The following is a 12,617-nucleotide window of genomic DNA, read 5'->3' as shown; positions in this document are numbered from 1 at the left end:
AACAATAGAAAATGGTACAAAGCTCAAAGGAAATTTATTATCAAAGTACATATATGTCATCATATACAACCATAAGATTCATTTTCTTGCAGGCAATCATAGTAAACAAAGCAAACACAATAGAATCAATAAAAGACCACAGACAAATAAGCAATGTCCAAAAAAAGCAACAAACTCTGCAAATACAAATAGAAAGAGAAAACAAACAAAATGATACTAATAAATAATTAAGCAATAAATATCAAGAACATGAAATAAAGAATCCTTGAAAATGAGTCCATAGGTTGTGTGAATATTCAGTGATGGGTGAATGAAGTTGTCCCCTCTGGTTCAAGAGCCTGATAGTAGTAACTGTTCCTGAATCTGGTAGTGCAAGCCCTGAGCCTCCTGGACCACCCTCCTGATGGCAGCACCTAGCATGGCCTAGGTGGTGAATGCTGCTTTCCTGCGGCAGTGCTCTATCTAGATGTGCTCAATGCTGGGGAGAGCTTTACCCGTGATGAACTGGGCTGTATCCATTACTTTTTGTAGGCTTTTCTGTACAAGGACATTGATGATTCCATACCAGGCCATGATGCAAGTATTCTGTATTTTCATTTAGATTGCTTTTCCAAATCCTTCACAGTTGAAGGCCTTATTTATTTTGTTTTTATGTAAAACTTGTTTAAAAAATACCTTACATCAATCAGAATATAGTCCTTTTGTATGCCTGTGATATAAGACCATAAGACAAAGGAGCAGAAGTCGGCCATTCGGCCCATCGAGTCTGCTCCGCCATTTCATCATGAGCTGATCCAATCTCCCCTTTAGTCCCATTCCCCCACCTTCTCACTATAACCTTTGATGCCCTGACTACTCAGATACCTATCAATCTCTGCCTTAAATACACTCAATGACCCGGCCTCAACTGCAGCCCATGGCAACAAATTCCATAGATTCACCACCCTCTGTCTAAAAAAATTTTTTCGCATCTCTGTTTTGAATGGGTGCCCTGCAATCCTTAAGTCATGTTCTGTCGTACTAGACTCCCCCGCCATGGGAAACAACTTTGCCACATCCACTCTGTCCATGCCTTTCAACATTTGAAATGTTTCTATGAGTTCCCCCCCCTCATTCTTCTAAACTCCAAGGAGTACAGTCCAAGAGCGGTCAAACATTCCTCATACGTTAACCCTCTCATTCCTGGAATCATTCTAGTGAATCTTCTCTGAGCCCTCTCCAATGTCAGCACATCCTTTCTTAAATAAGGAGCCCAAAACTGCACACAGTATTCCAAGTGAGGTCTTACCAGTGCCTTATAGAGCCTCAACATATACCTGCTCTATACTCTATTCCTCTAGAAATGAATGCCAACATTGCATTCGCCTTCTTCACCACTGATTCAACCTGGAGGTTAACCTTAAGGGCATCCTGCACGAGGACTCCCAAGTCCCGTTACATCTCAGAACTTTGAATTCTCTCCCCATTTAAATAATAGTTTGCTAGTTTAATTCTTCTACCAAAATACATGACTGTACATGTTCTGACATTGTAATTCATTTGCCACTTATTTGCCCATTTCCCCAATCTATCCAAGTCTCTCTGCAGACTCTCTGTTTCCTCAGCACTACGGCCCCTCCACCTATCTTTGTATCATCAGCAAACTTAGCCACAAAGCCATTTATTCCATAATCCAAATCGTTGATATACAATGTAAAAAGAAGCGGCCCCAACATGGACCCCTGTGGAACACCACTGGTAACCGGCAGCCAATCAGAATGGGATCCCTTTATTCCCACTCTCTGTTTCCTGCCAATCAACCAATGCTCTATCCACGTATGTAACTTTCCTGTAATTTCATGGGCTCTTATCTTGTTTAGCAGCCTCATGTGCAGCACTTTGTCAAAGGCCTTCTGAAAATCCAAATACACAACATTCATTGCATCTCCCTTGTCTAACCTACTTGTAATATCCTCAAAACATTGCACTAGGTTTGTCAGGCAGGATTTTCCTTTAAGGAAACCATGCTGAGTTCTGCCTGTCTTGTTGTATGCCTCCAGGTACTCCATAACCTTATCCTTGACAATTGACTCCAACAACTTCCCAAACACCGATGTCAAGCTAATGGGTCTATAATTTCCTTTTTGCTTCCTTGCCCCCTTCTTAAATAGTGGAGTGACATTTGCAATCTTCCAGTCCTCCGGAACCAGGCCAGAATCTATCGACTTTTGAAAGATCATTGCTAATGCCTCTGCAATCTCCACTGCTACTTCCTTCAGAACAGAAGGGTGCATTCCATCTGGTCCAGGAGATTTATCTACCCTTAGACTATTCAGCTTCCTGAGTACTTTCTCTGTCGTAATTGTGACTGCGCGCACTTCTCTTCCCTGACACCCTTGAATGTCCGGTATATTGCTGATGTCTTCCTCAGAGAAGACTGATGCAAAGTACTTGTTCAGTTCCTCTGCCATCTCCTTATCTCCCATTACAATTTCTCCAGCATCATTTTCTATTGGTCCTATATCTACTCTCACCTGTCTTTTACTCTTTATATACTTGAAAAAGCTTTTAGTATCCTCTTTGATATTATTTGCTAGCTTCCTTTCATAGTTCATCTTTTCCCTCTTAATGACCTTAGTTTTCTTTTGTAAGCTTTTAAAAACTTCCCAATCCTCTGTATTTCCACTAATTTTTGCTTCCTTGTATGCCCTCTGCTTTGCTTTTCTTTGGCTTTGACTTCTCTTGTCAGCCACGGTTGCATCCTTCTTCCATTTGAAAATTTCTTCTTCTTTGGAATATATCTGTCTTGCACCTTCTTCACTTCTCGCATAAACTCCAACCACTGCTACTCTGCCGTCCTTCCCACCAGTGTCCCTTTCCAGTCAACCTTGGCCAGTTTCTCTCTAATGCCAATGATATCTGATCATTTTCCCTCAAATGTGGAGTTTATCTAATTTGTTTTAACTCATCCTGACCTGGACTGTCTGTTTGAGACCCAATTAGTGATTGATAGATATAATCTGGTTTCTGCTAGTTCCCAAGTTAATCTCCTGCTGTTTGTAATTTATAAACTAATTTATTTGAGGGGAGGAAGAGCTAGAGCAATTCCTTTTAAAGATTTAACATGTTCTTAACTCAATGCTGTCAGTAATTCTTTCTTTTCCAGCAAAATTCAAAGATCCAGATGTGTTTAAAAGAAGCAGCACACAAAAATGTTGGAGAAACTCTTAGTAAGTCAGGCAGCATCTATGGAGGGAAATAAACAGTCTACCCCTTCCTTTACAGTCCTGATGAAGGGACCTGGTTTGAAACTTCAGTGGTTCAGTGGTTCCCTTTAATAAAGAGAATGTATACAATATACAACCTGAAACACGTAATCTCCACAGACATGCTCAAAACAGAAGAAAAAACCCCAAAGGAATGAATGACAGAAAAAAATGTGAGAACCCCAGAGCCTCCTGCTCCCTCCTGTGCACAAGCAGCGACCTCTCCCCACCCCTCACTTAATCCAGCATAGGATGTCAGCCACCATGCAAGCACCAGCAAAGCCCCAAAGAGAGTCATGGTCTGTAAGAAATTACTGATCATCCCAACAGTTTGACATCCCACAGGTTCTCTGTCTTACCAAAAAGGGAGAGATATATATCACTCTTTCCACAGCGAGAGGTGGACAAACAGCTTGCTGCATTCATAGCTCTGCTTTTATTTTGAGTTTCCGCCAGGTTGAGAATCGGCTGCACATTCTCACTCACCATAGAGAGAGTGCGATCACCCGAGTGCAGCAGCCTCTGACAGCCACACCTGCTCTCTCGATGTTCCGATTCTCTGCAACACTTCAGTTCATGACACCGGTGAGAGATCAGGTCCACAGGTCCAGGTAAGGCCACACCCTGAAGGTACCATTTTCCAAGCCACTCCTGGACATACCAAAAATGCAGCAGATCAGTAAGCTCCAAGAATGGGAAAGCTGCTGTGAAGAACTGCAGTTTGAGTGCAGCTGTAGATCATGGACTCCAACAAGACCCCAGCCACCTTGAAAAGTGAAAAAAAGAGGCATTAGAAGAAGAAGAAGAATTAAAACTGTTTCGCTGATGGGTTGGGAAAAATGGCCCTCTGGCACCATCTTTAGCTGTTTATTTCCCTCCATAGATGCCGCCTGACTTGCTAAGTTCATCCTGCAGTTCTTGTGTGTGTTGCTCAAGCTTTCCAGCATCTGCAGAATTTCTTATGTCTGTATTTGAAAGTTCCCCAGTCTAGTTTCCTATTGAATCTAATTCATTGAATTGAATGAATTGACTTCATTACTTACATCCGTCACATACATGAGGACTAAAAATTTTTGTTACTTCTCTCTCTATATGTTCAATGTGCAATTTATATTAATTTGTAATGAATAGTATACAGAACAGTCAATATAACATAGAAATACAATTGTATCAGCATGAATTAATCAGGCTGATGGCCTGGTAGAAGATACTGTTCTGGAGCCTATTATCAGTATCTATTCAGTATCATAATTCTATTAAATTACAACTCTTTTTAATCCTTAGTGCTCCTATTTGTAGTGTTTGCATAATCTGGGCTTGAGACAAGATGGTATTTATGTATTTATTTTATGAGTTTTTTTACTGGCATTCTCCTTTTGCTGTCTTCTTTCCTGAAAGTCCTTGTGCTTTGTTGAATTTTATTCTTGTCACTGTTCATGTAATTTCATTGTAAGAGAATTGGAATTATGTCCACTGAAGAAAGAAGTCCATAAGCAAAGAATATAGATATTACCAAATAAAGGTGTATGGTGGATATTGTGTAATTTCCATGAAAAAATGAACCTTTCAGACTTCCTGTTAATAGGAAACTAAATTACAAATGAAGTGTGATTCACGGTACAACAAAAATAACTATCAGGGTAGAATAATAGTTCCCTATGCAAAGGTTGATCCTCCACGCAAGATCCAAAATAAAGTATGAAATGTGATTAAACTGTAGAGTATATCATAATCAACACCATCCTGTCCTGGTGTATTTGGATTCTCAGATCATGAATCCATGAGCAATGATCAGGAAAGAGGATGATAAACAACTGTAATCAATTCTTGGGCCTTAGCTATGCCTCTAACTGTATTTAGCAGAGTCGATTTGACCTGCAACTGTAGTATTTCTAGTCTCAAAGTTCAGTTATGCATTACCTTAAAATTCAGGTTTGCATATTCTGGTTAACAAGTAAGATCAATCATTTCAGGGTATGTCATTGATTAATGAAGACTTGCTTTTGTGTCATATTTCTGAAAACCATACCACTTTATTACTTGTCTTTGACAGACAGGTTTTGGCACTTGGGCTATATTTCATGTACATTTAATATCATTTCATTTCTAAATATTGCATAATGTATGATTTTATTTTAGAAAGCCTGAGGCTATTTTACATTAACTGTGTTTATTTCTTAGTGTATTTCAGCATTATGGATTATATGAGTTCCTTTTCCATCATACTCCTGACCTAGAGATTCTGGACACTAAGGTCAGTAATGCGTAACTTTAAAAAAGTCTATATCAATTTTGGGGCAATGAGATTAATGTAGGTCTCATACTGTGAGCCTAAATGAGATAAGCTCTTTCTCATAGACTGGAAATCTAAACGGAAATTGTCTAGCATTATAAGGCTTAGTTGTTCACTGAATATCTCTATTCAGCCTTGAGGGAGTTTAATTTAACATAAATATGTCATAAAAAATTGCTCAGAAACCTTAAGACAAATATGATAATTGTGGATTCAAAATGGACTTTAATTGGCATAGTTCAGTAAATTTTATAAATTATTAAGAGCTTTTTGGTAAAGAAAATCCATTTATTTTGCAGCAGCTTTACACAAATCGAAATAGATTTAATGCCTTAAAATGATTTTGTTTAACTGACAGAATGCTGTGTTTTAGAGAGAGACAGAATCAAAGTTAATATGTAAAACAGCAATAATCCACTACCTCACTATTGGCTAATCCTAATGTTTCAGCGTCCGGCTCACCAGCTAACGTTTGATGCACTCTCATTCAACTCACCTGAGCCCCAGTTCCCACATTCCCATTCAACTTGCAGAAGCTCTAGTTTCTATGCTTCCATTCAAACCACGGGGAACTGGTTCATGCACTACCTCTGAATTTACTGAGTTTATTGAATATTTTGCTATAATACTGTGTAACATCTAAATGACAAGAATTAAATGTGAGGAATGCCAAATAGATTGGGGCTAGGAAGGGAAGTTTGGGGTGGGGATGGTGCAGTAATCATTTAAGTGTATAGCATGGAAATAGCATGCTGACCATCCGGCCTATTTACACTAATCCCACTCACCTGCATTAATTTTATATCCCTCTCTGCCTTGCTCATTCAAGTACCTATCCTGATACATCTTAAATGCTTTTCTTGCCTCATTGCTTTCTCTGACAGCTCATTGTAGATACTAGCTACTTTTATTGTGAACATTTTATAAATTTACTACTCAGGTACCCTTTAAGTTACCTTCCTGTAACCTTAAATCTATGCTGTCTAGGTTTAGACACCCTTGTCATAGGAAACAGCTTTTCCTAAATTTATATACCTCAGGTTAACTCACAGGCTACTCTGCTTCAACATAATCCCTTATCCAAGCGATCCTTATAACTTTGGGCAACATTATTGTGAATCTTTTCTAAGCCTTCTCTAGCTTAATCACAATTTTCATTGAGTGTGGCAACCAGAACTGTATTTGAAACTCCCAAGTAAGGCCTGAATGATATTCTTACAACTGCAACATGGTGTACTAATTCTTATACTCAATGCCTCAGTCATTGAAAGTAAGCATGTCTTATTCTTTATTCATACCTTGTCTACCTGTGTTGCCATTTTGAGAGAACTACATATGCTCTTGTATCCCAGGTCTCTCTGTGCAACAATACTTGCCAGAGCCATGCTATACACTGCCCTGTTTGATCTTCCTAGAATGAATCTCTCTGCACTTGCCTGAGTTAAATTGTCTACCATTCCCTTGCCCATTTTCTCAATTTATCTATATCCTTTTGTAATCTTTGACAACCTTATTCACTGTCCACCATATCACTATGGAATCTTCAAACTTACTAATTATCCTACGTGCACACCCATTCAAATCATTCATGCGTATAGCAAACAACAGGAGACATTACAAGGATCTATAGTCACCATCAGTCACAGGCCTCCAAATTAGAAAACAACTCTATCAGTCTCTGTCTCCTTCTACTCAGCCAACTTTGTATGCAGCTGGCGAGTCCACCCCTGGACCCCATGTGTTCCAACCTTCCCAGTCCAGCCTATCAGATGAAAATTTTCAGAGGCCTTGCTAAAGTCCATGTAAACAATGTCTATTGCCTTGATTTCATCAATCCTCTTTGTCATCTCTTCAAAAAATTGAGTGAAATTCATGATGTGATTTCCCACATACAATTTTTCTCAGATTTTATCTTCTGTTAGTAAAGTCTGGCCTGTTGGCATGACTCATAGTCCTGCTATTTGCTAAACACGAACATTTGTTATTTATTTTAATCACTGTCTAACTGGCCCCATTGACCCTGACCTTGCCCTATCACACACATATTCCCTTTGGCTTATCCCATTTCTCTGAAAACTTAAAACTGACTTTGTTTTCCCTCCTTTCTATTTCTGACAGGGATCTTTTTTAATCTAAAATTTTGCGTTTCCAGCATTTTCTGTTTTTATTTCAGATTTCCAACATGCGCATTTTTACTTTGATTTTAGAAACATAGGAACATAGAAAACCTACAGCACAATACAGGCCCTTCAGCCCACAATACTGTGCTGATCATGTACTTACTTTAGAAATTACCTGGGGTTACCCATAGCCCTCTATTTTTCTAAGCTCTATGTATCTATCCAGGAGTCTCTTAGAAGACCCTATCATATCTACCTCCACCACCATTGCTGGCAGCCCATTCCACGCACTCACCACTCTCTGCGTAAAAAAACTTACCCCTAACATCTCTTCTGTACCTACTTCAAGCACCTTAAAACTGTGCCCTTTTGTGTTAGCCATTTCAGCCTTGGGAAAAAGCCTCTGACTAACCACACAATCAATGCCTCTCATTATCTTGTATGCCTCTGTCAGGTCACATCTCATCCTCCATCGCTCCAAGGAGAAAAGGCCGAGTTCACTCAACCTGTTCTCATGAGGCATGCTCCCCAATCCAGGCAACATCCTTGTAAATCTCCTTTGCACCACATCCTTTATGTAGTGAGGTGACCAGAACTGAGTGCAGTACTCCAATTGGGGTCTGACCAGGGCCATTTTTAGCTGCAACATTACCTCTCAGATCCTAAACTCAATCCCACAATTGATGAAGGCCAATGAACCGAATGCCTTCTTAACCACAGAGTCAACTTGCGCAGCAGCTTTGAGCGTCCTATGGACTCGGACCCCAAGATTCCTCTGATCCTCCACACTGCCAAGAGTCTTAACAGTAATACTATATTCTGCCATCATATTTGACCTATCAAAATGAACCACCTCATATTTATCTGAGTTGAATTCCATCTGCCACTTCTCAGCCCAGTTTTGGATCCTATCAATGTCCCGCTGTAGCCTCTGACAACCCTCCACACTATCCACAACTCCCCCAACATTTGTGTAATCAGCTAATTTACTAACCCATCCCTCCACTTCCTCATCATTTATAAAAATAATGAAGAGAAGGGGTCCCAGAACAGATTCCTGAGGTACTCCACTGGTCACTGACCTCCATGCATAATATGACCTATCTACAACCACTCTTTGCCTTCTGTGGGCAAGCCAATTCTGGATCCACAAAGCAAGGTCCCCTTGGATCCCATGCCTCTTTACTTTCTCAATAAGCCTTGCATGGGGTACTTTATCAAATGCTTTGCTGAAATCCATATACACTACATCTACTGTCATGCTGACTATTCCTAACCATATTACGCCTCTCCAAATGTTCATAAATCCTGCCTCAGGATTTTTTCCATCAACTTATCAACCACTGAAGTAAAACCCACTGGTCTATAATTTCCTGGGTTTTCCCTACTCCCTTTCTTGAATAAGGGAACAACATCTGCAACCCTCCAATCCTCTGGAACCTCTCCCGTCCCCGTTGATGATGCAAAGATCATTGCCAGAGGCTCAGCAGTCTCCTCCCTCACCTCCCACAGTAGCCTGGGGTACATAATCTGGTCCCAGAGACTTATCCAACTTGATGCTTTCCAAAACTTCCAGCATATCCTTTTTCTTAATGTCTATATGCTCTTCAATCTCTCTAAGTCATCCCTGTAATCACCAAGGTCCTTTTCCGTAGTGAATACTGAAGCAAAGTATTCATTAAGAATCTCTGCTATCTCCTCTGATTCCATACACACTTTTTCCATTGTCACACTTGATTGGTCCTATTCTCTCATGTCTTATCCTCTTGCTCTTCACATACTTGTACAATGCCTTGGGATTTTTGTTAATCCTGCTCGCCAAGGCCTTCTCATGGCCCCTTCTGGCTCTCCTAATTTCATTCTTAAACTTCTTCCTGCTAGCTTTATAATCTTCTAGATCTCTATCATTACCTAGTTTTTTGAACCTTTCGTAAGCTCTTCTTTTCTTCTTGACTAGGTTTACAACAGCCTTTGTACACCACGGTTCCTGTACCCTACCATTCTTTCCTTGTCTCATTGGAATGTACCTATGCATAATGCCATGTAAATATCCCCTGAACTTTTGCCATATTTCTGCTGTACATTTCCCTGAGGACATCTGTTCCCACTTTATGCTTCGTTTAGCTTCATATTTCTCCTTACTCTAATCTCCAATTAAACGCTTTCCTAATGCTCTCCCACTGAGAGACCTGATCAGGTTCATTTCCCAATACTAGATCAAGTACAGCCTCTCCTCTTGTTGGCTTATCTACATATTGTTTCAGGAACCTTTCTGAACACACTTAACAAACTCCACCCCACCCAAACCTCCAATCAATATTTGGAAAATTAAAATCTCCCACTACAACTACCCTGTTATTATTACACCTTTCCAGAATCTGTCTCCATATCTGCTCCTTGATGTCCCTGTTACTATTGGGTGGTCTATAAGAAACACCCAGTAGAGTTATTGATCCCTTCCAGTTTCTAACTTCCACCAACAGAGACTCAGTAGGCAATCCCTCCATGATATCCCCCTTTTCTGCAGCCACTACACTATCTGTGATCACCAGTCCCACGCCCCACCTCTTTTTTCTCCCTCCCTGTTCTTTCTGAAACATCTAAGTCTGTTACTCTTAAGTAACCATTCCTGCCCTTGAGGCATCCTAGTCTCTGTAATGGCCACAACATCATAGCTCCTAGTACTGATCCATGATCTAAGCTCATTCACTTTGTTGATGATGCTTCTTGCATTAAATAGACACATTTCAAACCATTGGTCTGAGCATGTCCCTTCTCTGTCACCTGCCTATCCTCTCTCTCACACTGTCTCCAAGCTTTCTCTATATGTGAGCCAACTGCCCCTTCCTCCTTCTCTTTAGTTTGATTCTAGTTTAAACTCTCCCCAATAGCCTTAGCGAACCTCCCTGCCAGTATATTGGTCCCCCTGAGATTCAAGTGCAACCTGTCCTTTTTGTACAGGTCATGTCTGCCCCAAAAGAGGCCCCAATGAACCAGAAATCTGAATCCTTGTCTCCTGCTCCAATCCCTGAGCCACGCATTTATCCACCACCTCACTCTATTCCTATACTCACTGTTGTGTGGCACAGGCGGTAATCCCGAGATTATTACCTTTTGAAGTCCTGCTTCTCAACTTCCTTCCTAACTCCCTGTAGTCTGTTTTCAGGACCTCCTCCCTTTTCCTACCCATGTCATTGGTGCCAATATATACCACGACCTCTGGCTGTTCACCATCCCACTTCAGGATATTATGGACACAGTCAGAAACATCCTGGACCCTGGCATCTGGGAGGCAAACAACCATCCGTGTTTCTTTCTTGCATCCACAAAATCACCTGTCTAACCCCCGAACAATAGATTCCCCTATTACTGCTGCCTTCTTCCTTTCCCTACCCTTCTGAGCCACAGGGCCAGACTCTGTGCCAGGGTCTATTTTCATAGTCACCCTTGGATCAGTTAGAGCAAATTTCTTCTGCAATGCAGTAGAATGTCATGGCATGGAAAATTATATCATCTTGTGCTCAACTCTACGTGGGTCTCATCAGGCACACAAAAGCGAACTGCTCTAGAAAATGCCCCATGCAATGACACAGAAGTGGTTGTTATCATATTTCACTCAAAGTATAGCTAATTTTCAATTGTATAATGTTAAAAAGGTAGTATTATGTTATTAAGTTATTGTATCAGATTGTTTTAAGCATCAGAGAGAATTGTAAAGAAACCTCTTTCACCTAAAGTATAGAGTAAAAATGCAATTTGCTGCTGTTGGATTTGGGTAACTAACACAACTGATGAGGATGCATTTAAAATGGAGCTAGAAAGCCTAAATGCTAAAATAAGATTAAAATGCTATTGTGACAGAGTTGAATTAAGATGGGCAGGGGCATCTAGCAGTCAGCATTGTTAACATGATATGGTTTTATTTTATGGAATTATTTTTAGAAACATTTATTATAGTAGGAAAGTTAACTATTTCTAATTCTATTGTTGGAATATAATTTCAGACTTATTTCAATCACAATGATGCAACTCACAAAATCTGTATGTTTGGTGGGAAGTTTCCTGTTGTTTTCTAACTTAACTTCTCTTCAAGAAAAATATTTTGAGAAACCATTTTTCCATGTTATTTTGATTGAAATAGAGCTTAATTATCGTCTACAGGCATCCATGTTGCTTTAGTTTTCAGATAGCAGTTTTCTTTTGATGATAGTGAGGCGCTGACACATGGTGCGTGAAATCAGCCTTTCTAAAGTTCAAGGAAATAGTCTGATAATCTAAAGAAGGGCATTAACCTCTGGATGAAGTCCAGACTCTTTCCTGTCTTTGTTTCAATCTAGTTTATGAACGCATAAGCCATTTATGTCCTGGTTTAAGTTGATTAACTTAACAGATATTCCATTTGTCCTATCATCCCTTGTAATATTTCCCTGAAAGCTTAACTTGCTGTAAATTTTGTGAGTTCTCATGTACATGTAATGAACACATGGATCTGAATCTGATAAAATAGTCAATATGTTTATTAAAACCTTTGACAAAAGTTCATTTATTATCTTTGAAAGCAATTTGATGATTAAAAATAAATACGCTGTTAACTGGATTATTGTACAATTAAAATTGTGAAATGTCAGTTGTCAGATGGATATTTAATTTTGAGAACAGAGGATTTGATAGTTGATTTGGTAACCACTGATTATCTAATTGCATTTGACAAATAAATGAAGAAAGTTGTTTCAATTTTATTGAAAGAATTTAGCAAATATTAAACAGGATGAATATTGTACACAAATTGCATTGGAAGCTTCAAAAGGTTAAAGAGCAATACATCATATTTATAAAATATATTGAATTCATTGAACTGTTCAGTGGAATTGATGATTTTTTAACGAAAATACCTACATGACATTTAGCTTTAACCCATCAATTTGTTTTAACATGATTTTCCTTCATTCATCTCCACCT

At 39.5% G+C, this 12,617-nt stretch overlaps 1 protein-coding gene across 4 annotated transcripts in view; it reads left to right on the top strand.

Moving 5' to 3' along the window:
• The window catches only part of cabcoco1 (ciliary associated calcium binding coiled-coil 1), a 98,564-nt gene that overhangs the window by 48,163 nt on the left and 37,784 nt on the right, over nucleotides 1-12,617 (top strand). For all 4 annotated transcript variants that reach the window (XR_009507430.1, XR_009507429.1, XM_059947370.1 and 1 more), the window contains exon 5: nucleotides 5,427-5,499. Coding sequence is in view for 2 of the 4 variants with exons in the window: in XM_059947370.1 (XP_059803353.1) it covers nucleotides 5,427-5,499 (73 nt within the window). In the remaining 2 variants the exon portion in view is untranslated. The remainder of the gene's footprint in view (nucleotides 1-5,426; nucleotides 5,500-12,617) is intronic.

The sequence above is a fragment of the Hypanus sabinus genome, chromosome 22 (genome assembly GCF_030144855.1).
Source record: "Hypanus sabinus isolate sHypSab1 chromosome 22, sHypSab1.hap1, whole genome shotgun sequence".
Classification (NCBI taxonomy): Eukaryota; Metazoa; Chordata; class Chondrichthyes; order Myliobatiformes; family Dasyatidae; genus Hypanus; species Hypanus sabinus.
The sequence above is the reverse complement of the archived record's forward strand: the minus strand, read 5'-3'. Positions and strand labels throughout refer to the sequence as shown.